The 27,379-nt window shown below is 36.5% G+C and overlaps 2 protein-coding genes across 4 annotated transcripts; both read left to right on the forward strand.

The window, feature by feature from the left end:
* LOC102225714 (putative homeodomain transcription factor 1) lies at positions 1-13,702 on the forward strand. The gene is made up of 17 exons (XM_005802219.2): positions 1-261; positions 420-513; positions 2,165-2,221; positions 2,315-2,384; positions 2,509-2,667; positions 3,796-3,976; positions 4,277-4,397; positions 4,826-5,014; positions 5,805-6,050; positions 6,242-6,370; positions 7,370-7,639; positions 8,721-8,852; positions 8,937-9,023; positions 9,170-9,325; positions 9,416-9,511; positions 9,869-9,994; positions 12,788-13,702. Exons 2-17 carry the CDS (start codon positions 478-480, stop codon positions 12,806-12,808), a joined length of 2,076 nt encoding a protein of 691 aa, XP_005802276.3. The 5' UTR covers positions 1-261; positions 420-477; the 3' UTR covers positions 12,809-13,702.
* A 491-nt stretch (positions 13,703-14,193) lies between these two features.
* Positions 14,194-27,335, forward strand: LOC102217518 (6-phosphofructo-2-kinase/fructose-2,6-bisphosphatase 2). Of its 3 annotated transcripts, XM_005802188.2 has the most exons (17): positions 14,194-14,404; positions 14,733-14,900; positions 15,426-15,551; positions 16,464-16,560; positions 18,469-18,535; positions 18,651-18,725; positions 20,734-20,790; positions 20,922-21,046; positions 21,197-21,404; positions 21,840-21,986; positions 22,324-22,428; positions 22,538-22,667; positions 22,755-22,817; positions 22,903-22,967; positions 23,957-24,124; positions 24,831-24,853; positions 26,702-27,335. In XM_005802188.2, the coding sequence occupies exons 2-17, from the start codon at positions 14,813-14,815 to the stop codon at positions 26,769-26,771; spliced, it is 1,614 nt and encodes a 537-aa protein (XP_005802245.1). In that variant the 5' UTR covers positions 14,194-14,404; positions 14,733-14,812; the 3' UTR covers positions 26,772-27,335. The 3 variants fall into 3 exon arrangements, with proteins under 3 accessions (XP_005802245.1, XP_023180688.1, XP_005802246.1); XM_023324920.1 differs by lacking the exon at positions 23,957-24,124; XM_005802189.2 differs by lacking the exon at positions 24,831-24,853 and having other exon boundaries at positions 14,195-14,404.
* Positions 27,336-27,379: the final 44 nt, after the last annotated feature.

Genomic DNA, 27,379 nt, shown 5'->3' on the forward strand with positions numbered 1-27,379 from the left:
CCCCGGAAAAGGGAAGAGGAAGAATTATCTGAAAGTGCAGAATAGTTGAAATAATGTCGAGGAAAATGCTTTTAAACAGTGTGAGGATTTAAAGCGAACATTAATGAGTCGTTATTAGTATTGACATGTTTCAGCTGAAGTAAATCACACAGTACGGGCGGCAAAGTCTGACAACAAAATGCTGGAACGATCCTAAAATCCGTTTGTTATGGTTCCTGAAGATTTCTTTCCAGTTTGTTCATCAACCAACTTTAATTTTAGGTAAGTTTCATTAAAAAAAAAACAATTCTACTGCTTACTGAATGAATAAAACATATACGAGCTTTTTAACAAAGCGATTCTCTTTCACTTGCTTTTATAGTTCTGCAGTTTGTCAGCCTGTGTGACTTTGTTTAAATCTAATCTGAACCTCTGCCCAGTCTCTCCTCCTCGGTCCAGTAAAATGACATGATCTGAGGGTACTGTTTCCAGTCTCCGATGACAATGGCCAGAATAGCCTGGTATCAAGAGAAGGTAAGAACGTCATCTATCTTTAAACAATGTTAAGATTTTATACTGAGATGGACAGTATTTTTAGTACCTGAAAATAACGTTTTGTTAATGATTGTGTTTGTAAATTAATCCAGAAGTTGTTTGATTTCCTGCTTTTGACAAAGTAATAAAAAGCATCACTCTTAAATGTTTCATATCATTAAATACATTTAATCATCAGACAAAGATAACTTGTTTAAATGCATAACGCAGTTTTTAAATGATGGTTGCATGTATGAAGGGGAAAAGCTAACCAAACCAATCTGGCCTTATGAGAAAAAATAATCACTCCCTAATCTAATAACCAGTTCCACCACGTTTCCAAGTCGGAACTTTGTCTAGGCCACTCTAAACCTTTATTTTATTTTATTTTATTTTATTCTTTTTGGAGACAAACTGGTTTGTTCTGAATCAAGTGCTTGATCCTAAGATTACAGACTGTTGAATTGTCTTTTTTCTTCAGGATTTGCTCAGTAAAAGCAGAGAAGCAGCTTTAATTCCATTAACAAAATGTTTGTAAACTGCTAAAAAAATTTTTTTGAAAATTTGTATTTGTTTTACTACATTTGTCTTGTATATCCACAGAATATTTCCCTAAATGTCTTGGCAATAATAATGTTTTTAGCTAATGTCAGACAGGCTTTTATGTTCTTTTTCATCACCATTTTTTATTTTTGCTGTGTATTTGTCTCACAGATTCCATATTACCCAGTCTATTTTTTTATCCCTTAATTACAAACACCGAACTTAACTGAGATAAGTGAGTTCTGCAGTGATTTAAATGATTGTTTTGCTGTGACCTCTTTGTAATTTATAAATGGGCTCTTGGACAAATTTTGGTTGGCTGGCCATTCCTTGGAAGATTCAGTCAGTTCCATATTTTGTCGATATATTAATAATGATTCTCACTAGTTGGAATTTGTTTTTTGTATTAAATTTAATACTCATTTGAGAAATACATTTTGTATTTAATCAGATTTTCTGGGTCTGATATTGTACAGCTATTGTTTCATTTTTGCTTCAGTTTATGTATTGAAATAACAAAATCTATTACTGTTACCAACACCATAGTTGATTAATATTGCAAATTTATAACTGGCTGTTTGTTTTTTGTTTTTAAATTTTCAGAAAGGTTAGTGTTTGTGATATAGCTAGTTGTGATGGTATTCTGTTTTACATTGCCACCTGTCAATCATGTACAAAAACAACTGCAAACATGCATAGAAAGTTGCAATGCCTGTATGGAGAAAGGAGAGGCAGGCAGCTCCTTTTGAATTTATGAAAGTCTGGAAAGAGAATGAATTAGCTTCTGCTTAATGTGGCTTGTTTTAACATGTTGTGGAAACAAACAAGAACACAGAAGGGTGTTTAATGTTGCCAGACTTGACCTTTTAATCTGTCGGAGTTTAACTCATACCTTCAAATGCCCATGTATATTATTTAGACTAAGAGATTTATATATTTTAAAGATGTTCTAAGCCCAACAATAAGCACAGTAGTAACAGTAAATAAGAGATTTTTTGCTTCAAACATTTTGCTTTTCTTTAACATGTGTTAGTGTAAATTAAATAAACAGGTCTTATGTGTTGTGTTGAAAACAAAATAATGAAAACAGTGCTATTTCTGGTTACAGATCGGGGCCTATGACCAGCAAGTCTGGGAAAAATCCCTGGAAAAAGCAGATTTAGGCGTAAGATGTTTTTTTTCATTGTTGTTTCAAAGTTGTAGGTGTTTTTATGTCTTGTTTCCACTAAAATAATTACTCTGGTTCTATTTACTGAAGGGTTTGGAGAGAAAACCAAAGAAGACCGGTTACATCAAATCTGACCTCATTGATGTTGACTTAGTAAGAGGTGAGAGGAATCATTACTTAACATATTTTATGTAAAGTAGCGTGTGATTCTAAATGACACATTAACTACCTGATGTGAATAGCATGTACTTTCAATAATGTTGCTGGTTATTTTGTCGCCACAGGATCAACTTTCAGTAAAGCCAAACCGGAGAATCAATGGACGGCGCTGACTCGAAAAGGTCTGGTCAGAGTTCTGCTGTTCCCTTTCTTCTTCCAGTGGTGGATCCAGGTGACCTCCAGGTCCATCTCCTCATGCATCCTCGTGTTATATTTTCTGCAAGGTAATCTTCCTCTTAATGTATAGGTCTGGCTGCAACTAAAAATTATTTTAACAATTGATTATTCCGATGATTAACTGATTAATCAGATTTAAAAATGAGCAAATTTTTAACCACTTAAGCCTTTTTATACAAAAAATGCAAATATTCCAGTTCTTTTTTTCAAATAAGAAAATAAATATAAGATTTCTTAAAATGCAATAACAGACCATTCCTTCATTTCTCTGAATGTTTTTGACATTTCATGCTTCACATAATTTCAATTGATGGCTGATTGACAGGCTTTTGCTGAACTGCAATCATCTGAATCAGGTGTGTTAAAGCAGAGAAACATCTAAAACATGCGGGGCAGTCTGCCTTGAGGAGCAGTGTTGGGCAACATTGTTTTAGTGTACACGTGATCATTTATGGCAAAGAATGCACCTGCAGTTTAAAAAATATATATTTCAAACATCAGCATGTGAAAAGCACAGTTTTTTCTACTTGACTTAACATCATTTTTTTGGACTTACTGATTAATGATTGGCTAGCAAAAGGTTGATAACAGATTTTCTTTTTCAGACATATATTTATTATTTTCAACAAATTATTATCAACAAAACAGCAGGACAGTTATCAGAATAAATTGACATACAGAATGTATGAGGTTACGTACTCCAGTTAATCAATTATTAAATTACTTGATGATCATTCCAGTAATCAATTAATCCGATTAATTGTTTCAGCCCTATACATGTCACTTTAATTCTACTAAGCATGAGCCCCTGAACAAAGGTAACATCATCTCCACTGTAAAAGACTTTAGCCTTTGTAGTCCTGCTATGTGTAATTTTAATGGGCTATTTAGACTTTTTTGGAACCAATTACGTTGGGATTGATGTGAAAACATTGTGTTTAGGTGGCTCCATTCTGTTGAAATTTCTATTTGTTGTGCAGTGACACTACATTTTAATCAAGCCTTCACTTACTGGATTCATGTTTGTTTAAATTCATTTATGCACTACTGTGCCCTGTTTCCCTCCACAGCTGAGCGGCACAGATGAGAGCTCATTAGCACACATGAATTCTGTTATAATGCCTCCCCTAAGAGAGCGCTTTGTTTGTTGTTGCCAAACGTTTTGCTCCCCTCAGTGGCAGCGGTGCTGCTGTACCTGGAGGTCCCCCGGGCCAGTGCCAGCGAGGTGTTCGGGCCCATGTGTCTCATGCTGCTGCTGGGCACCGTTCACTGCCAGATTGTTTCAACAGAGTCCAGCCGGTGGCCCTCAGGCAGTCCAGCTGCTAGCAGCAGCACCAGCCCTACACGCAGGAGGAGGTGGTTTATCTTTGCTCTTTATATCCTAACAGACTCACAGCACTTGGCTCATATGTAAACTCTCACATAAAGTACACAAAGCCAGAGGGCTTTTGTTGTTTCCTAAGTGTGCTACACAATATTTGAATTTTATTGTTCATTTTGCTAACTGCGCACATACTTGTTTTGTCTTAATTAGATAAAAAAAGAAAAAACTATATATTGTTGTTTTCTTTGTTGTGTTTAACGGTTTAAGAAATATTTAATATCCCTCCTTCTTTTTCTTCCAAAAGACTTATTATTAAATTCTGTCTCCTTCAGGCCAAGGAAGGGCAGAGGGTTGAAAAAATCAGAAGAAAAGACTGACAGCGAGAACACAGAGCAGCAGGGGCCCTGGCAGTTTGAAGATAGCCAGCGATTATACAAGACCATGGAGAGCCGGGTACAGTCACTCATCTCTGTCAGTATTTTTAGAGTCAGGGTGAACAGTGGTAAATGGAAGAGTAAAAGCCCTATTCTGAGCATCATGGGCAATTTGAAAACCTCTTCAAAATGCTTTCTGTGGAAATGTTCTTATACTTTCCTTAAATTTGGCCTGTATAGTAGAGCTATCAAAATGCTACTAAAAATCTACATCCTATCGCAGATAAAATATCACCCTTTAATTTTATTATAAAATTATACTGAGAACAATTATGTCAGTGGCAATGAAGTAAATAAAGCTGCAATACCCTTCTTGTGTACCTGTGTACATCGTTAAAGTTGCATTTGTAACCATTATAACATAATGTTCTTTTATGAAAACATTAACATTACATCAAACACAAGCACATATAAATCTTTTATACCTGTCTTTATGTTCTCTTTCAGTGCAAAAGTCAATCAGGATTTGGAGCATCTGATGAGCTCTCTAGTGACGAAGGGGAAAGCGAGCAACCAGTGGAGGTAATTCGATCGTTACATCATCGCAAGGCACACCCAAAATCGTCATCTCCGTCAGTGTCTCCTGTTAGGAAGAGGAACATAAAGTTCAGCCCCAAGCCCACAGCCGAACCTCAGGTAAAACTCGTTGTTTGAATGAATTTAAATGGAAATGTAAAGGGGACCTATTATGCAAAATTCACATTTTGCTTCTTTATATATTTTTGTTTGAGTCTCAACTACTTCTAAAAATAGGCCAAATGCATAAAAAAATCCTAAAGTGTTTTTTTTAATCAATGTTAATGTGTTTTTTTGGTGTCTGGAAAATGAGCTGTTTCAAAAAAATCTCCTACTTGTCCTACAATTCCATAAGCATTGTACCATCTAGCAACTCCATCCATGCCCAACCCTCGTTACCTAGCAACCCAAGCAGAGCTTCAGCACTTTTAGTCAAGGAGTTTTACCGCCGTATGCGCTGAACAATGGTTGCTTAACATGCAGGTATTTTGTTGTTGACTTACCATAATGAAATGACCTGCTGCGTTTTCGTTGATTGTGCAGCAGACTGTTTATCTGCTTTTTAAAATTGTACGTTGTATAATTGCACATCTGTTTGCAGTGTAAACGTTGCGTTGGGGGGCATGGCCATCAGCAGCTTATTTGGATTTAAAGTGACGAGAACCTAAAAAAGCTCATTCTGAAAGGAGCTCAAAATGGGCAGAGCTGACCAGACTAAAATATATTTATCTAAGAATGATTTTGTTTAAAAATGTAACAAGCATGTTTTGTGTAGCCCATTGACCCATCCTAACCTGTTCATGGTAGCATAATGAGTCATTTTTAAATTTCTCACTCTCTGTTTTAACTTATTTCATGAAATATTGCAGTTTTGTTTGTTAATCAAAGCAACTTGCACTGTTTTGTCTAGGATCAGGAGGAGAGTGAGGGACCCACCGAAATAAAGCCTCATAAGATTGATCGACTCAGGCTGGGCTCTCGTCCCGCTTCTGACACTGACGACACGATGTGGGAGGAGTTTCTGCAAGGCCCTGACTCCGCCTCCACGGGGAGCAGCGACTGTGAGGGGAACGGGAGGTTCCAGGCTGGGATGAACCGTCCACAAAGCACAACATCAAGCAGTGATGATGAAGGTTTACAGCAAGGATTGACCAGTGTAAATATAAATCTGTCTTACAATATTTATCTTTTTGTCTTTTTTATATCTCATTATGTTGCAGCTACTCTTAGCTGTCTTGCTGCTTATTCTATTTTGTTACAACAAACTGTACACTTATTTTTTAAAATCTCATTGCAACTTTAATCACTGTGTTTTCACACTTTTCATCTCTTGGTATTGTTCATCAGAGCCAGCTAAACTGGCTTCAAGCGTGCCACCCATCCAAAGACCGTGTTAGCGCCATAATATGGGAGCAGGGTGAGTGCAAGAAAGCAGACATGTCGGTCCTGGAGATCAGCGGGATCATTCTCACACGGGTAAGTGTGTCCTGTCTCGAACATTTATTACTTTCCTTTTTGATTAAGGAAAGTAATAATTTAGATTAAAGTCAATTGATGATTTGTAAGTTTAACAAAAGTGAGTAAAACACAGCAATATTTAAGTCAAAAATTTAAATTCATGCTAAATTGAAATATGACTCTAAATAAAAGTGAATGATTCCATAAAAAAAAGTAGCCGGACGAAGAAGAATTGGTTATAATTTGTTGTTCTCATATTACAACATTCTAGAATAAATACACAAAGCCGTCCTGCCATTTATAAATATAGTCGCAAAACCGCTCCAAAATCGACTGCATGCAGCATCATTCTTATCAAGTATTATTCAAACATTATAATGTCTATTTTTTATTTTTCAAAGGGTTCCCTAAATTGAATAAGACATTTTTATCTTAATTATTCTGCTTTAATGTAGGCCACCCATCACCCATCCTCATTAGATGTTGAAAAATTCTGCAAATTGACACAAAAATGTTCTCTTTCAAGCTTTGTACACAGCTAGTAGTAATGTTGAACAAAACAATATATGAAGCGCTGGGGAATTCAAAAAATCTAATTTTATTCAAAATTCCATTGCTTTTGGACATTTTATGTTCACAATACAACATTATTATACCCCTACACACTATGTTTACAGAAACCATTAGTCAAATTCTTTTTTGGGCCACCAAAAGTCTTAAAATTATTTTAAAACTAATTTTAAAATAGCTTCTTGAGTTCAACATATGTTTTTACAGTATTTTTACAGTTTTTTTGTCATTTACAAACTAAATGAATGTACGGGACATTTTACAACTGTCATAAATATTTAAATTAAGTATTTCAGGTCCCAGTACTAAACCTTATGGTACTCCACATTCAAAGTCCTTGCGCTCAAATTAAACTTTACAAACTATCTTTTGTTTATCAAATAACTGCTCTGCTCAAACATTTATGAAGAATGCTTATTTTGTGTGTAACTTTGTGTTTGTCACCAGGTAAAGATGGTGGAACAGGGCATGGGCTACCTTGTGCTCAGTGGTCTCATGACGGCCACTCTGGCGCTGCTGCCCTTCGCCTTCCGCCTGGCTCAGCGTTTGGACATGTCCGGCCTCAGCTCACTGTCCCTAAAGCAACTAGTCGAAATCGCATTGGGCATGTGGGATTACCGAACTTACGCCTTTTTCTTCATCACAACAGTTCTCAGAGTCTGCCTCATAGGGCTCTTCTTCTTCATGATGTGTGTGGCTGAGAGAACCTACAAACAGGTGAGTGATCAATTCAACCTGCTTGCAGAAATATGTACATGACCTTACAAACTGTTTCTCAATGGGACATTATGATATTATGTCACAAAGAGAAATTATTCCTCCTTACAAAAGCCTTTTCTTACCACTATTGTATACAAAGCATCAGTTAATAATACTTTATTAATTTCTTTGTTACTATATGATTTATAACTCCATTTTTTTTCTTATTCTGTATATTTGTCCTTACTATGTAGAACCTATAGATCCATTCAGTAAATCAGAATATTAGGAAAAATGTCTATTTCAGTAACAGTTAACTAAGTGAAGCACATTATGCAGATAAATTATCCACACACTACTGTGTGAAAGGCTTGAAAGGCTTTATTTCTGTTAATTATGATGAAATTATGCTTACAGTGAAGGAAGACATAACAATTAAGATTAAAATGTTCAAACTAACAAAAAGGTTTTAATAAAGAAATGTGGGCTTAACAAAAAGGACATTTATTAAAGGTTGTTTTCTTTAAAAGGCACTTTTAATCTGACAAACGGGCATTGTCAGAACTCATATTCAAATTTATTGAATATATCTTTTCCCCAAATAAGGAACAATAAAGAATTTTCTATTTTAAAAACTGATCATCATATGTTCTGCCAGTGGCAAACTGTAATTAAGGTGAGCTTGAGTGATCTTTCTGAAATCTGGACAGCAGCTTTTGAAAAAAAAAACAATGCATTTTTTTGATTAAGGGAATTTTAAATAATTTTGGATACAGTTGTTAAGTGTTAAACTTTCTCTCATTTATTTGTATTTGCTGAATGTGAGTGAAGTGGCTGAAAATGTCCAAATAAAGGCCCGTAGAAGTCCTACACAGTCAGTCAATAACATTTATTTTATCTGTAGATGAATTCCTTTTTGTTGCATAAGTGGTAAACTTGAGAATTTTGCAAAATACTGTGGATACAAATACTTATAACTTTCACAAATGAGAAATAATTGTAAGTCTTGAATTAAACAGTTAGTCATTTTTTCACATCTACATTATTATTTGTGATTATTAATGACTTTTTATGGTGTATCTCAACATTTCCCCAACAGAGACTCTTATTTGCCAAGTACTTCAGCCATCTCACCTCAGCTCGAAAGGCCAAGAAGTCTGAGATCCCTCACTTCAGGCTGAAGAAAGTGCAAAACATCAAGATGTGGCTGGCGCTGCGTTCTTTCCTCAGGGTAAGTGTCCTCCTTTATCGCCCAGCTAAAACATTGCCTTGCACTTTGTAAACAAGCTGTCTCTGATCCGCTTGTTGGTTGCAGAGACGAGGACCGCAGCGCTCTGTAGATGTCATTGTCTCCACAATCTTCCTCTTAGCACTTTCCATTTCATTCATCATTTGTGCTCAGGTCAGTGTGAGAGACCCGAGAAGACCCGGCGTGTTTGGATAACATTGATTTTATTCCAATGTCTTTGCATATTGTCTGATTTATGTTAAACAAATGAGCTCAAATGTTTTATTGGAAATTCCAACATTATCTCTTCTCCTCTTCAGCTTCTAAACAGTCACAAAACGTTCCTGGAGTCTTTAATTAATTGGGAGCTGGTGGTGTGGTGTTTCTCCCTCATCCCCTTTCTGCTGCGGCTCGCCACGCTGGGCTCAGAGACCAACTCCAAATACAGCAACTCCTCAGTGCTGCTCACTGAGCAGGTGGCGCCCTCTGGCTGCAGAATCCTTTATACCACCAGTTAAATCATATGTAGAATCAAATGATAAATTATGCCTCTTTTTTGATTGCAGATTAATTTGTATTTGAAGATGGAGAAAAAGCCTAATAAGAAAGAACAGCTCAGTATAGTGAACAACGTCTTAAAACTGGCCACAAAGCTGATGAAGGTAAGAACTGAATTTTTATTTACAGTAGCTAAAGTTTGCTTTGTGCCCTTGTTTGAGCAAAAGCTCCTGTCCAAATTAAAGTTTATACTTGTTAACCTTTGCACGTTTTATTCTTTTTTCAACCAAAAATTTGAATGTCTTTAACCAGGATTTCTCTGTGATAGAAAAATGTACAGATGAAATGGTGAACTGGATGGACAAGAATTTATGGTGTTCAGTTTTTCATATATATAAAAAAAATCTTAAGTGTGTTGTGCATTTGTTTTTAGTCCTCTTTAATTTAACATATCTAAAGGAAATCATCTAATTGCCATAAATTGCTAAATAAGTTCTTGTAATTCTTCATTCCTTCTTTAGGAGCTGGACACCCCCTTCAGGCTGCTGGGTCTGACCATGAACCCTCTGATCTACAACATCACAAAGGTCATCATATTGTCTGCTGTTTCTGCAGTCGTCAGTGACCTGCTGGGCTTCAATATCAGAGTAAGTCGAGTTACAATGAGGAATTAAGAATCCTCAATATCTTCTTGGAACAATAAACTATGAGGGGCCGTTTAGGACAAAATTTACGTTTCGTCTCTCACACACTACCAAAAAGTCTCGCATACTCCAAAAAAGTAGCCACGCACACTCCAAAAAATTACGTTTTGTCTCTCACACACTACCAAAAACTCTCGCATACTCCAAAAAAGTAGCCACGCACACTCCAAAAAATTACGTTTTGTCCCTCACACACTACCAAAAACTCACGCATACTCAAAAAATTACGTTTTGTCTCTCACACACTACCAAAAACTCACGCATACTCAAAAAAATAGCCACGCACACTCAAAAATTACTCACGCACATTCAAAAAATACTCAAATTGCGTATACACACACTACTAAAATGTCACACACACACACACAAACGTTAACTTTCTCGCTCACATACACTACTATCAGCTCGCTCACATACACTGTACTAACAGCTCGCACATTCACAAACGTTAACTTTCTCGCTCACATACACTACTACCAGCTCGCTCACATACACTACTACCAGCTCGCGCACATACACACAAACGTTAATTTTCTCGCTCACATACACTACTACCAGCTCGCGCACATACAGACGTTTATCTCTCACATACACAAGACTAAAGTTGAACACACACACAGTACTAAGACTCGTTTTATGTATGTGTGAGAGCGAGACTTTTTATGAATGTGTGAGAGCGAAACTCTTTTTGAATGTGTGAGAGTTGTCACGGAAGAGGCGGGGCATAATTTTTGGATCAAACTGCGCATGCGTAGATCCTAAACTATAAGTTTCGATTGTTGACTCACTGTATGTTCTATTACTTAGTATATTTGTGCTTTTAAATATATATAGAACGTTTAACTTTCTTGTAGATTAAATGTGCTATAGAAATAAATGAATCTGATTGATTGATTAAAAAGAGCAAAATTGCTGTAGTACAATCTGTCCACTGGGTGCCAGTATTACAGGAATTATTAACCGGCGCCAACTAGTGCCGAAGAAGAAAGAGTTTGCTATACCGAACATGGCTAACTCTAATTCGAAACGAGAGAGAATTGGTCAGGCAGCTGCCATTTTAAACACCATTCTATCTTCTCCGGAGGCAACCAGCACTTTGACAGGCGCATTAAACGATTCAACGACTGCCCGCAGTGCTACAGTAGATTCAGAACTCTCATCTCTGTTCCGTTCCGGAGCGGTGTTTAAAATGGCAGCTGCCTGACCAATTCTCTCTCGTTTCGAATTAGAGTTAGCCATGTTCGGTATAGCAAACTCTTTCTTCTTCGGCACTAGTTGGCGCCGGTTAATAATTCCTGTAATACTGGCACCCAGTGGACAGATTGTACTACAGCAATTTTGCTCTTTTTAATCAATCAATCAGATTCATTTATTTCTATAGCACATTTAATCTACAAGAAAGTTAAACGTTCTATATATATTTAAAAGCACAAATATACTAAGTAATAGAACATACAGTGAGTCAACAATCGAAACTTATAGTTTAGGATCTACGCATGCGCAGTTTGATCCAAAAATTATGCCCCGCCTCTTCCGTGACAACTCTCACACATTCAAAAAGAGTTTCGCTCTCACACATTCATAAAAAGTCTCGCTCTCACACATACATAAAACGAGTCTTAGTACTGTGTGTGTGTTCAACTTTAGTCTTGTGTATGTGAGAGATAAACGTCTGTGTGTGTGCGAGCTGTTAGCAGTGTATGTGAGCGAGAAAGTTAACGTTTGTGTGTATGTGCGCGAGCTGGTAGTAGTGTATGTGAGCGAGAAAATTAACGTTTGTGTGTATGTGCGCGAGCTGGTAGTAGTGTATGTGCGCGAGCTGGTAGTAGTGTATGTGAGCGAGAAAGTTAACGTTTGTGAATGTGCGAGCTGTTAGTACAGTGTATGTGAGCGAGCTGATAGTAGTGTATGTGAGCGAGAAAGTTAACGTTTGTGTGTGTGTGTGTGACATTTTAGTAGTGTGTGTATACGCAATTTGAGTATTTTTTGAATGTGCGTGAGTAATTTTTGAGTGTGCATGGCTATTTTTTTGAGTATGCGTGAGTTTTTGGTAGTGTGTGAGAGACAAAATGTAATTTTTTTGAGTATGCGAGAGTTTTTGGTAGTGTGTGAGAGACAAAACGTAATTTTTTGAGTATGCGAGGCTATTTTTTTGAGTATGCGTGAGTTTTTGGTAGTGTGTGAGGGACAAAACGTAATTTTTTGGAGTGTGCGAGGCTATTTTTTTGAGTATGCGTGAGTTTTTGGTAGTGTGTGAGAGACAAAACGTAATTTTTTGGAGTGTGCGTGGCTACTTTTTTGGAGTATGCGAGACTTTTTGGTAGTGTGTGAGAGACAAAACGTAATTTTTTGGAGTGTGCGTGGCTACTTTTTTGGAGTATGCGAGACTTTTTGGTAGTGTGTGAGAGACAAAACGTAATTTTTTGGAGTGTGCGTGGCTGCTTTTTTGGAGTATGCGAGACTTTTTGGTAGTGTGTGAGAGACAAAACGTAATTTTTTGGAGTGTGCGTGGCTGCTTTTTTGGAGTATGCGAGACTTTTTGGTAGTGTGTGAGAGACAAAACGTAAATTTTGTCCTAAACGGCCCCTCATAATAAACTACAAACAAGAAATTTAACTTTTAGCAAAGTGTTTTTTATCAGAGGAGTTCTTTACATGCAAATATGCCAGTTTTTATTCTGTCCCAAGAGCTACTTTTGTTACAATAATTTTTCTTTGTTTTTTTCTTTTCCTCCAGCTGTGGAAAATCAAGCCCTAATGTGAAGAGGACAAGCCACTAACAGTCAGACACTGGAGTCCAGAAACACTCTCCGTCTCCTGCAGACGCCTTCTCTAATGCAAAACGTGCTCAAACCTACTGACAGCGTTCAGTGCTGACTGTGCCTTCCACATGAACCGTCGGCCATTCAGAAGCCAGAGATGCTCGGACAATCACTCATGCAACATTTACTAGCTGCTCAGCTGAGGTGGCTTTAAAACTTTCCATCAGCTCTGCCATTATGGAAGCACCTAACCTTTGACCTTCAAATGTCCCTCTGGAAGTGGTTTAATGTAGCAGCAAGCTGACGTTTGAGATCATTTCCGGCTTCTGAGGCACTCAAATTTATATCTTAGTCTTTTACAGATGTGTAGTCTAACATGGTGTGTAAATGCAGATATTATCATGTAAATAGTTGTTTGTTTTTTTTATTAATCTTTTCTTAGGACAAGGAAAATCAAATACTTCTGCTGTCTCAAGCCAAGATATCACATATGAACTGACTTTTCATAGTGTATTTAACAGCTCTTTACCATAGCTGTGCTTTATTTATTTGGGTTTCTGTTTTAAGCTCTTGGACTTCTTATCTGTAAATCTCTGAACCCTGTTTTCCACTTTTTATCAAGAACCACTGTAAAAAGAAAATAAATAAAAAAGCAATAAACAAAATCACATAGTCTTTGATAATGGAGAATAAATTGTTTTCCACCGAGCCATGTTTCTATCAGTTATGAATAGTGCAAATTGTTAAACAATCACAAGGGAAATTAATGTAGCATAAAATATTAAATCAAGTGATTTATTTCAAGTGTTTTTGTTTATTGCAAATATTATGGATTGCTGCCTAACTCGAAATTTAATGTAGGAGAAAAAATTTAAATTTTACATATGAACAAATAAAATATATATACTTTAATAGATATTTTACAGTTCTTCCTTCCACTAAACTTCCCATTAAGCTCTGTACAGCCAGCTTCTTTATCTATGGCTTTCTTTCAGCTTATACTCCTTGTGAAAGGTTAAAGGCTTAATTGGGACTTTTTATCTGTAAATAGCAGATAAATGTCATGTAAATTTCATGTTTTTTCAGCGGGAGAAAAAGATCATTTCACAAAGAAATTAAGCAAATTTTAAAAGTTGGTATTCACTTTTATTTAAAAAAAATATTACTATAAGTAATATTTTGTATAAATATTTGAAGTTAGCCTTCTCATTTGTCTTATCTTTTTAGATCCCTTTTAGTTTGCTTTTGTTCGTTTGTTTTTTTAATGATTTTCAAATGGTGAAATGCTGCTGTACAGTGTAGAGTGTATGGCGCTGCCATAGAACTGCTTCTATTCTCAGCTTTACGGTAGAGTGAGAGAGAGAAAAAAAATCTGAATCTGACGTGGAGACGCACCTCCAGCTCGGACAGACGCCAGCGCGCTGTGGACGCGCCTCAACACGAAGGACAGGCCAACCGACCAGACTGGCTCCTCCGACCGCAGTGTCCGGTTCGGACTGTCGGTCCTGCTGATCCGGGGATTTATTCGCATTTAAATCCTGCAGAGGCGGTGCCATAGTTTAAAAGGATCCTCGGATTTGCAAAGCGATCAGGTAAATGTATCCATGCATTGTATGTTATGCTGAAGGAAATGCGACTTGTGCAGATAATGTCAAACAAATGTCCACATTTTTGGTCATTAGAGGTCGCGTCGCATGATTTTGATAAAATATTTTTGTAATCGAATAGATGATGTAGCGGCAGTGTCTCCGGTCCTCTACATACAAATGAGCAATCGATGTTGCCAGGGATACATAAAGTCATAACCTTCAGATACTAATAGATATGTTTAATTTTGGCGCAGGTTTTTTTCTGGAATTTGCATGGAAACAATTCTTTAAATGTTGCCTTTTCTATATCTTTTTTCATTCCCTCATATAGAGATCAGTTTGGACAACGTCCCCTTGAGAATGTGCAGATATTTTTTTTTTCATTTAGATAAAAACTGATTAAATTTCGACATGTCCTGCACCCAAAGAGACAATGGAGCTTCCACAAACTCCACAGAAGACAAAAGAACAGACCCGAGATGCAAGGAGAAGAAATGTTGTAAGTGAACTCCCTGTTGGTTTTCTACAATTAGATTTGAGTAAGTTCTGCGTGACTGCGTCAAGAATCCAGGTTCATTTGTAATGTGACCTCATGCTTTGTCCACTCCACTCCGGTTCCAATTTACAAATGCTTTTTTTAATCACATCTTTTGTACTGAAGGTTATTTGTTTAAGGTTCCAAATTACACATAGGTTAGTAAGCGACTGTTGGCCAAGATGACCAAAAGGTCAATTCTGACTGGCAATTTAAAAAAAACTTTGTGTGACACTTTCTTTCCATTATTCTTAAGAAAATTGCTTTTCATTCCCATGATGTTTCCACTGCTCATTTCGTCTTTGAACTGAGACCACAAAGGATATTTGTGTCCAAAGAGACAATTATTTTTGTCCAGTCTACAGATGATGGCCTAGTTATTATGTTTGCAACAAAATACCCAATTTGATATATTCTATAACATGTTGGCAGTCATATGACTTGATCTCATCTATGCTGGTCATTAATTTTTTGGGATCTGTCTTACAGCTTGGGCTTCTTATATGACAAACTCTCCAACAGTGATCGTGATGATCGGCCTGCCTGCCAGAGGAAAGACCTACATGTCAAAGAAACTCACACGTTATCTCAACTGGATTGGAGTTCCAACCAAAGGTGAAGCTTGAGGAGCGACATTTTATTCTTAGGAAGTCCAGCATATTGACTTGCATATTAGACATCAATGAAACATTTCTATGCACTATTCTCTATTTTAAAATAAATAAAATACATATCTTACATCCTGAGTTTGCCTACAATGTAACACAGTAATAATAAACCCTTAGAAAAAAGTACAGGATGAAAAGGATAATAAAAAAACATTACTATAAGTAATATTTTTGTATAAATGTTTTGCTTCTAAGAACACAGACTTTCTTAAAGCTTTTAAAATGATCTGGCGCATTTTAGGCTTTTTTGAAGGTTCTTTCAAACATTTCCTGTAGATGTTGGCTGCTCTTTTATGCATTTTCTATACCATGCCATTCAAATTATTGAAACACACTAAACAACATGACGTCCTGCTCACATTTTAGAAGCCAAAGTCCAAAGGAAAGATTTTTTTAGCGCTTCAAAACTTTGTTAGACTTAACACTCAACACAGCTTAAAAGACTCAAAGAACTACTGGATTTTTTTCAAAACGAAACATTAAGAAATCATGGAAGATTCAAGACATTTCATAGAAATGCATTAAAATGTTATACTTGAAATGAACAAACATGGATCAATAAACAGCAATATCTTCATCTGGATTCAATTTTGAATATTTATTTCAGATTCTTAATAGTATTTAAATTCAAAACAAGATAGGAATAAGATGATAAATACATTTAAAACAAAGCATGAAATATATTTGTTTTAACTATTTCATCCACATAATGTTGACAATTGACAATTCAAGATACTACTATATATGCTAGAACATTGAGTAGGGACTAACATTTTGGATAAAATCAGTGGGTATTTGTTTATTTTTTTCTAGAATGACAGTGTGTGTATTATATTGATGAAGTGTTTTTATTTCACAGTGTTTAACTTGGGTGTGTATCGCAGAGAGGCAGTCAGAGCCTATAAATCTTATGATTTCTTCCGCCACGACAACGAGGAGGCCATGAAAATAAGAAAGTAAGTTTCATTTTGTGGCCAAATAGGAGTTATCTTTGGGTGTCTTTACGAAGAGTGTTCATTTTCTGTGTGATATCAAGAGAAGCTGTAGTATCACTGCTATCTGCGTGTTTCATTTCCTCCATTCTGCACCCTTCAGCTGCATCAGTGACTAAGCTGTTTTGCTGGCCAGCAGTCAAAGTTCGGCCACAGTCAGCCAAATTTTTTGTGCTAATCTAAACTGATACTCACACACATCTACAAAGAGGCATAAAACACACTATGACCACCAGAATTTTGTATGAGTCAACACTGTCAACTCCAAATCTGCTCTGAGTTCCCCAAAAGGCTTAACCAGAAGTAAGAAGGCTCTTCTTCTCTCATGATTTTGTCCTGTTAAAGTAATTGAAATGGAATTTGTAATGCATGGCTACCATGAAAAAGTGTCCCAGTGCTGAATTGTGACCTAGATGTCAAACAAGCTGCTGCTGTCACTCTGCGACACAAGCTCTCCATTGTGCTGCACAGCAATCCGGTTATCAATATTACTCAGGTTGAGTCATTTTGTTGTCAGAGGAGACGACTGAAAGGGATTCTAGTTGTAGTTTTTACATTTTGTAATAATAGTCTGTTATTTGGATTTAGAGAAGTGGAGAGAGGATGCATGGGCATTTTAAGAATCCTTTGTAGAAACTACTGAGTGAAGTCTGGACCTGAAGGCGGGTGAGGAATGAATTCACTTCTTTGTGCATTTTTGCCAGATGAATCTTTCTGCCTTCAGTTTTGTTTGATGTGCTGCAGCTAGTCTGTTTCACAGGCTGAGTACTGGAAATCAGCATACCCCTTTACATTCCAGAAAAATATGCAGGGGTACTATTTGAAATCATAAGTATAAAAAGCAGTATGAGACTTTTTTCATCAATTTGGCTATCTGCGTTTTCCAGATCATTGTTGGTGTTTTTGATTGTGTGACTCTTTTCCTTTGCATCATTCTGCTGCAGATTGATTTTTTTTTTCAGAACGCATCTTGTCTCAGAAAAGTCTTCTTATTGTTTTTTTTTTTATCTAGTCTAGCCATTCTGTTTTTGAGGCTTGTCATAGAGTTGGAAATTGACATGTTTATCTTCTAGAAAACACTTCTCATTTGGCAGACAGAGACATCACTTTACCATGAGAAATATCTTCTCACCATTGAGCTCCACTGTCTTCTGTAGATGTTCGAGCCTCTCCAGTGCATTCTTTCGTCTTTACCACAAAATATAACGAACTGCTGATTTGGCTGCTCTGAATGTTCCCACCATTTCCCTGAAGCAGTTGTTTTGTTTTGCAGCCTAAGATTGGCCAGTTTTCTTTGTAGAGATAAGAGCTTTAGCCACATTCGGATTCAAGTCACAAGTTTCCAAATGCAAATTCCACATGTGGGATCAACAGGCTACCTTATGCTTGCTTTACTCATACAGCTGAGGATGCTTTTGTCCTCAAAACATAGTTTGAAATAGCTCTACATATCACAAAACTGTAATTCTTGAACCCTCCCACCAACAAGAATGTGACTGTGCCTGAGATAAAGTTGAGAGTTTGCAGCCTGTGCATACATTCCATAAATACCTTTAACTTTAGTTATCAAAAAGAAATAATTCTCCATTGAAAATATACAGAGTTTTTTTTTTTGTATGCCTGAATTTAATTGGGGTAGTGTATTCTTTGGCAGACAACTTTTAGCAATCCATCTAAATTCTGTCCCATAAAAATGTATTGATTGAATCTAACTGAATGTAGCTGAATATAACTGGAGTTAATTTTGATTTTAAAAATTATACTCCACACAGAATTATAGCATTTAATCTTTTTTTTTTACTGTCATACTTTTATAATGTAATTTTTATTATTGTTTTTGAAATTGTGATTGCATTCTCCTCCTGTCCACAGGCAGTGTGCTCTGGTGGCTTTGCAGGACGTGAGGGTCTACCTAACAGAGGAGGGGGGTCAGATTGCAGTAAGTTTCCATCTATTTTCAATGTCTTTTAATTACAAAACATTAACCTATCTGGCAAAGTTGTGATGCTACAGTGTCCTCCAAATGTTTATCTCTGTTTTCTGCCTGTTGCCAGGTTTTTGATGCAACAAACACAACGAGGGATCGGCGAGATCTTATTCAAGCTTTCGTGAAAGAGAATGGCTTCAAGGTGAAACTGTATTTTATTTTATTTATTCATGCCGGTTGAATGTGCAGCCAGAAGCTTTTACAAATGAAAGCTAGCCTTGAATTTCTGTGGTTGAACAGCTATAACAGGATTCATACTGTGAACTGGCCTTCTACTCCTAAGATTCGTAGAGGATGAGTGCATGTTATTGGATAATACATAGGTTCTAACAAGCAGAGAAGGGGGATCAGAGAAAAATGCTCAGAACTAGATGTTGTGACTCTAATTTTTGTAATTTTACAAAGACTATAGCAGGTTTCACTAAGGATTTTTTAATCTGCTTTTAAAACTGATCTAAGTTGGGTGCTGAAGCTCAGTAAAATACAGCTTGCTCCATATCATAAATGTATTAATAATCCTTTATTCATATGGGAAAATTCTCCTGAGACTCATTTGATCATTTGCAAGAGAAACCCATTACATACGTCACAAAAAATAACGTGGAAACTATAATACAATCTACATCTTTAAAATGATTAAAACCATAAAGATAGCTTATATTTGGTTGCGTGTTTGAGTATTTAATGTCTAATTTAATAGAAACTTTCAAGCTGTTTCTAATTTCTGTTTTAACATATTACAGTAACACATCTTAGCATGTTTCATCACAACTTTTTACTTGATGTAAAATGATAAGCAACAGGACAGCAACAGATATTGGAAATTATTTGGTCAGAAATTCTCACGTCATTCATCACCAGTTTTAATTAGGCTTTAACTTGTCTGTGTTTTTGTTTTGTTTTCCTTTTGAGTGGAAATGTGTTTTGTTGCGCAAAATTATTTTTTTGACACGTTGTTTATTCAATGCAGCACATATAGTACATTTTCAATTTGTATTTTTATTGAAAGCATTAAAATCCATCAATGATTGGAACTTTAGGTTTTTCTAGTTTTCGATGAGGGAACATTTTGGTATTTTTCCTCATGTCTTAGGTGCCACCATGTTACGTGTTGTTGTGGCATTGAGAGACCAAGGGATTATTCTTGTCCCAAACGTCTTAAATCGTAACATAAAACTGATGGGGTGACCATCCAACATGACCTCCCTTTCTGCAAACCTTTTTCTCTCTCATCCCTTAAAGCTTTCTCCATTCTGTGCTGATTTGATGAAGTCCTTTCCCAAGTTAGCTAAATGAACCGAAAGTACTCAGGTGTCTAAGGGTAGTATCCCTCGAAGATCTGTCTCCTCCGATTCTGCTGACATTCTGTTTGACTGCGCCTGTTTTCCACAAACTGCGGTACAGAACTAGGTCAGCTCTGCTAGAGGCAGCAGTAAGACAGTACTCACTGGCAGCAAGTGAAAGAAATGAGAGTGAAGATGTACTGAAAAAACAGCATATCTTAATCAGGATATCCCCAATAATTTCAGAAGTGTCTGATGTATATGTCTCTGTAGATGGCAAGAGAAACTGTTCAGCACTTAGGATTCAAGAAAGAGAACATTTTTTAAGCATCTTTAGAATCACTTACATATGAAATACATCTGAACAGAAATAAAAACCGAGTTTATTTCTCTTGTCTCTCTGAGCATAACAGGGCAACCAAATGTAAGGCGTACACAAATCTAATAAAACTTTAACTTTTTATGCACCTGGCCAACAATAATCAATGCTTAGAAATAACTTCTTATTTTAATTGTTTTTAATGCAACTCATGCATATTCTGTCATCCCAAAGTTGATTTGGGATACTGAATAAAGTTGAATACAAAACACAATTCTTCAAGAAGCATTGCTCTGACTTGTTTAGTAAAAACTGTATCGTATGTATCTCTATTTTCAAAGTGAAGTATCAAATTATCTCAATTTGATCCAGTTCCTATTAAGGATCTATCAGTCATTCTCTCAGAAATAGCACAAATTGACAATTGAATAAAACATTTCAACATATCTATAACATTTTCCTTAAGGAAAACTGTATGACGTAGTCAGATGTGAATTTCACAAATGATCAATGTAAACTGACCAAGCAGTCGGCTCTTTTTCCAACAGGTGTTCTTTGTGGAGTCAGTGTGTGATGACCCAGATGTCATTGCTGCTAATATTCTGGTATGAACTTATGTCACCCGTCTGTAAAGGTTTGACTTCTGATCTTTATCACGGCCTTGATCTGGTAATGTTCACAGTAATAGATGCACTGCTTGTTAAAGATATTTAAACAGGTCCCATGTCTTTTGCAGGAAGTTAAAGTCTCCAGTCCAGATTACCCTGAGAAGCACAGAGAGAGGGTAATGGAGGATTTCCTGAAACGGATTGAGTGCTACAAGGTCACCTATCAACCGTTAGATCCTGATGACTATGACAAGTAAGAATTTGTCAAATACTTTATACAGTAAACAATCTCTTCACTGTATCTGTAAGAAAAAAGTAATGTTGACGTTGTAGGAAGCTGTGATTCAGAAATTAAACACCAGATGGCGGTGTTTACCAGACATTTCCTCCAATGCCCCTGCAGGGACCTCTCTTTTATCAAGGTTATAAATGTGGGCCAGCGTTTTCTGGTGAACCGAGTGCAGGATTACATCCAAAGCAAGATAGTCTATTACCTCATGAACATCCATGTCCACTCACACTCCATTTACCTGTGTCGACACGGAGAGAGCAACCACAATGTGGAAGGACGGATCGGAGGAGACGCTGAGCTTTCTCCAAGAGGAAAAAAGGTATAGCAGCCTGTTGTTTCCTTCACCACTTCTTATATGCTGCAAAGCCAGTCTTAAGATGAGAAAAGTCTATACCTTACTGTTGTAGGACATGCACAAACACATATTACATCTTTCTATCTTCACATGAACTATGCATTCTTTCCATTCATTTTTCATTTATTTCTATGGCCTAACCTAATCCTTACCCTGCACCTAATCATTGCTAGTACATGTCTAACTCAAAAACCTAACCTAAACTCAATTCACACCTTAGTCCTTAGCCTAACAAATAACACAAAAACAGCATTTATTCTTATTGGAGCTAAGAACTGCTAAAATACACACAATTCTTTTTTTATTATTTAATTCTTCTAATTTTCTGTTTTCCCATGATAAAAGAGCATTACCAAGTAAAATAATCAAACTCAACTACACCTGTTCCTCATTTCCCAGTTTGCCCACGCCCTGAGAGATTTTATTGAAGAGTATGAGCTCTCGGATTTGAAGGTGTGGACGAGCCAGCTGAGGAGGACCATCCAGACAGCAGAGGAACTCAGTGTGCCATATGAGCAGTGGAAAATCCTCAATGAGATTGATGCTGTCAGTACCAAAGAACCCAATTCACCTCATTATGCGCTTAGTAAACTTGTTAGCTTCATGAAGCCTTGTGGTTTAGAAGGACATAATATCTCACGCAAGCTAAAATCAAAGAAGCGTCTTATTGAGTGCATCAGAACCATATGTGATTGATATAAACATCACCCATATGTTTGATTCTCAGCCCTGTTTAGGGATAAAAATGGCTTGCTGGGATAGTCTTTATATAGATGGAATTCCATTTCTTTATTTCTGTTTTTTTTTTTTTCAGAATTGTTTGATACATTTTACTGCCAAATATATCAACTGCATCAACATTTATTTTATTATTGTTCCCAAGGGTGTGTGTGAGGAGATGACTTATCAAATGATCCAGGAGACCTTTCCAGAGGAGTTTGCTCTGAGAGACCAGGATAAATACCATTACCGCTACCCAGGAGGAGAGGTGACCATCAGGACCATTTTTTATTCCTGGAAATAATTAACTTTCTTATAGTTAGCTGTATTGTTGGTGTAGCAACTGTTATATCCTCTTGTCTCTTCCTCTCCATCAGTCCTACCAAGATCTTGTACAGCGCCTTGAGCCAGTTATCATGGAGTTAGAGAGACAGGGAAATGTCCTGGTTATCTGCCACCAGGCGGTGATGCGCTGTCTCTTGGCTTACTTCCTGGACAAGAGTGCAGGTCAAACAAACACATACACATTAAAATGTGTAGCCAATCTCACAAGAAGATGCTGATATATGATATACTTTGTTCTTTATTCCACAGATGATCTCCCTTACATGAAATGTCCACTCCACACAGTGCTTAAGCTAACTCCAGTTGCATATGGTAAGTTATACCAGTAACTATGACTGTCTAATTAAAAAGCAGCATTCACAAGCATCCAGTGCATTCAAACTTTTCTTTCTTGTAGGTTGTAAAGTGGAAATGTTTTATCTGAATGTGGAGGCGGTAAACACACACCGAGACCGGCCACTTGTAAGTCTGAGTTTCAAAAACTACAATTGATATCCATTTGCTAATTTTAGTGCTACTGTGTTGAGTTAATGCATTAAATGTGACATATTTTTATCGATTTGATTGATTGAAATTGTCAGCATCTGATTTAAATGCTACCAAAGTGTTGTTTGTTGTGTCTGTTAGTTCAACACATTGGCGCCGCAGCTGCACTGGATCCCTTCATGTGAGGCTTTGCTGATGCCTTTCTGTACAGCCCAGTTTTGTTCTGCCTCTTCTATCTTTAACTTTAATTAATCAGCTTGGCTTGAGCTCTGAACCTAACACTTTTAAATAAGGTTTACTTTTACTCATATTTTAGCTCCCTGGAAGCTGTGGCTGATAATGCAAACTGCTTGGCTGACTTCATTATTACCATTAAATATGACTGCATCTTGATTCAATTATTGTGTGTATCTGAAAAAAGAGTGTGAGGCACAATTAGGCCAGATTTTCCAACTTTAAATGCAGTGCCATACAAAAGTATTCATAGCATTGACCTTCTTGAGATTTTATCAATATTCTTTAATTTGGTAGAGAACAAAAAGCAGCGCATTATGTAAAATTGAAAGAAAATAATGTCTTTTTTTATTGAAAGTATGATGTGCACACTATATTTTTCAGCTTTTAGACTTATTTTATTGTCGTTGCACAAAGACACGACAGTGAAATTGGCAACAAAATGTAATTGTTTTTATTTGTAATAAATGTATTCTCCTCATCCTTCCACTTCAGACATGTATATTTCAGATGTGACAAAATGTGACACTTCTGTAAGGGACTCTAGTTTTTCTATTATGATACATACTTTCCGATGCAGGTTTTTTTCTTGTCAGTCAGAGCTCCACTGTATCTGTCCATTAATGTGGGCAGGTATTTAGAATGGCTGTGTCCATTCAGGTGGTTCCCCCATCTCATCTGTCCCCCGATCTTTTTTCTTTAACCCTTGCGGTATTTCATCTTCTGACCAGGGTAAGGTTCCGAGGGACTCTGCTCTCATACATCGCCGGAATAGTTACACTCCCTTGTCCAGTTACGACCAGGTGAAGCGGCCCAGGCTCTACAGCGCGGGAAATCAGCCATGGCTACCGCTTGCCCCTACCCCTTCGGCTCTGATGCCAGAGAGACTGCAAAGCCAAGTTAGTGGCAGAGTTACAGGCTCACCCTCTAAGTCTGTCACTGTCACCTGTAATCAGTCACGTTCCACCACAGTTATAACCCTGTGTTAAGCATCCTCTTGACTCTGTTCTGGGCTTTCTTGATGATTCAGTGTGTGTAAGCTGCAAATGACTTACATAAATTTCACTGCTGTGTTTGTATTTCTTTCTCCGGGCATGTTTTGCATCTAGAAAAATCTGCTTTCTCTTTTTACTGATCATCCCGCATGATCCGTACCTCAACAAAACATTGTCCCCAGCTTGAATATGCAGAATAGCATGTCACTTCTTTGCTTTGTTGTTAAGTTTTTCTGTTAACAAATGACACACAAACATTAGGAGTATTTTGTACAATCACTACCTTCAAATAATCAAACAAATATGACATAAATGTTTTGCAAAAGTTAGGAGAAAAAAATTATTCAATTATTTATTTTTTTATTGTCATACCACCTTGCTTGTTTGTGGTACAAAATTTGGACTCAGGTCCCAGATTAAGAAATATACTACACAAAAATAAATAAATAAATAATTAAGTAATTTGAGTGATATTCCTAACATTTCAAGCATATTCATACATGGAAGTGTTGTTCATTCATTGGCCTTGCATTATGGTACAGAGCTTCTGCCCTTCTCCCCATGTCTATCTGTGTTCTCTCTCTCCGCTTTTTCCAAACTTGTGTTACAGACTCGGACAGGAAGCAGTTGTTTGTGAGTATTTGAGACTTAATATCAGTAGCCAACCGTTTACTTTCTTTACCACCCTTCAATTCATTGTCTAATGACCCATATGTGAAAATATGTGTAATAATTAAGATTTCTTATGGTCTTGTTTTATTTTTATGGTTTTCTGTTGATCTGGTTTCTGTTATTTCCCATTACTGTTGCACAGGGAAAGTTACTGTCAGGTTTTTTATTGCCTCACCAACATTATCTAAAGTACACTATCATACATTGATTAATTGATACTCTTACATAAGGCTAATTCACAAATTATTATCTGTGAGACTTAATAATGTTGGTTCTTGAGATTTCGTAATGTAGTAAAATATTGATAAAAAATATTTACTGATTGGATGCATACTGTGTATCATAGAAATCAATAGCTGCTTCGGTAAAGTTCAAGAAGTTCACATGGACATCAGTGGTTTTATGTTTAGAATTTAAAAGCTGGCTAGAACAATGTTTTTTTGCCAACGTAGAATGATTATATGGCTATGACATCAGTCATTTTAAGAGACTAGAATTGGAAGCATAAGAAAACTTTCTGTTTTGCCATCAGTAAGCTTGTGGGTTTATTCTGACTGCATTATGATCTTTCTTCTTTACACCAGTGGTGACCAAAATTGGTTTGTTCCTGGTATAGACTCTGGCATGATTCACAAATTTTCAACAGATAGGGTTGGGGATTGTCTTATTTATTGTAAAATCAGTTTTGATGACTGTTTGTAATCATTACCATGTTTGAGAAACTCTTTGTTCAAGTTTTAACCACCTTACTCAACCTGCCCGTCTCAGATGAATGGAACTGGTTGATGATGTTGAAGAAAAACCTAGGAACTGTCAAAGTCAAACCTGTCATTATCTGCCAGCAACAGATTTTTTTTCAGGGGTTTTAAGAAGGAGCCAAGCAAGAAAAAATGAGCTGGCCACATGACAAGCCAAATGCCTTCTGGAGAAACGTTTTATAGTTAGATGAGACAGCAATCAATAAAAGTGATGCTTTCAAACCTAGAACTCTGTTCCAAATGTCAAGCACGATGGCAGTAGAATCATAAAAGTTTGTTTTGATCTTATATTGCAAATTATTGTAATAATTGAAAAAAGGGATTATCAGCTAATTAACTTCACCTCAAATCAACAGATAGATGGTTGAAAGTTGGACTCAACTGGGTGTTTCAGTTGGACACATCAAAAATGGGTTTGGAATGGAACAAGCAAGTTAATATCAAACTTATGAACCCTACAGAGAGTTTGTGAACTATGTTTAGAAATCTGTGCCAGGGATCCAACCACTTCAATTTAGTTCTATCAATATTGACAAGAACAATGCTCAAATAGCCAGACAGAATGATTCCACCAGCTGGTTTATGGCTATGAAAAAAACACGGTTTCCTTTCAGACATTAGTGGGGGCATAAATGTATGTGCCTTTTTGACCACATATGGATTTGAAAAAGTTTGTAGTGGATATAAGCTTGTTCATTAATTTCTTTAAAATCTTTAACGTTATTAATTTAGCAATATTTCCGTTCTGGAAAAAAGAAAGATTCAGGATATTCATTAAAATCTCAGCCTAACATGAGTGTGTGTAAACAGCTGCCCAGAACTGTCTTAATGTTGTACAAGACTATAGGATTACAGAGACCATAATTACATTAATTATTAACTCATTCATTTATGTTGTATTTGTTAAAGAAACATTGTTACGTTCTAAATAATTATCAACATTTCCAATTCTACTGGGACTCTGGAGAGATAGTCAGTTATTTCAAACTACATTTTATATCCTAAGAAAATTATTTATAAATATTGGTTACATCTCTCTTTTTTTGCCAAGGACTCCCTGTGTGAAGGAATCGACTTTGACAGCAGCGAAGAAACTAGTGGCTGTGTCCGCTTCTGAGTGAAGGTTGGATCCGCATCCTCTTTTCTTCACAGCTTCTCTGGTCTTTTATGAGTCAAAACAGTGGAGGGCTTTGTTCCTTTTAATTTTTTACCATATTGTAGATAATATCAAGATTACAGGGAACAGAAAGATTCCCGCTTGAGATATGAACACGTGAGCGCAAAATAACACGTTGCTGTTTATCTCAAGCACTCTGTCTTTATGCATGTTAAGACTGAAAACCCTTATCACTAATATACAGTAGTGTATGTGCACCAAATGAAAATAGTCAACCAAAACATGCTGTACTTGACAGCTTTGGTGCCATTTTCTGTGTAAATACTGCAATGCCTTAGTAAATGTCAACTATATTGCTAGAAATAAGTGTCTCCATATAACACCGAATGTTATAAATAAGTTGTTTTCACAACAGGACAATGTAGGTGACATAGAAATATTTTTGCAATGAAACCCTATGTATATGCTGCACAAGCATTCTGTAGTAGGGATTCTTATTGAATGGACATCATCAATTACATCTGTCCTGGAGAGAATGTAGTCAAATAAATAAAGGAATTTTTATGTGTTTCTGTCTTTTTTAGCTTTTTAATTTTTCTCAAATGTTCGAAA

The sequence above is a fragment of the Xiphophorus maculatus genome, chromosome 20, assembly GCF_002775205.1.
Source record: "Xiphophorus maculatus strain JP 163 A chromosome 20, X_maculatus-5.0-male, whole genome shotgun sequence".
NCBI classification, from domain to species: Eukaryota; Metazoa; Chordata; class Actinopteri; order Cyprinodontiformes; family Poeciliidae; genus Xiphophorus; species Xiphophorus maculatus.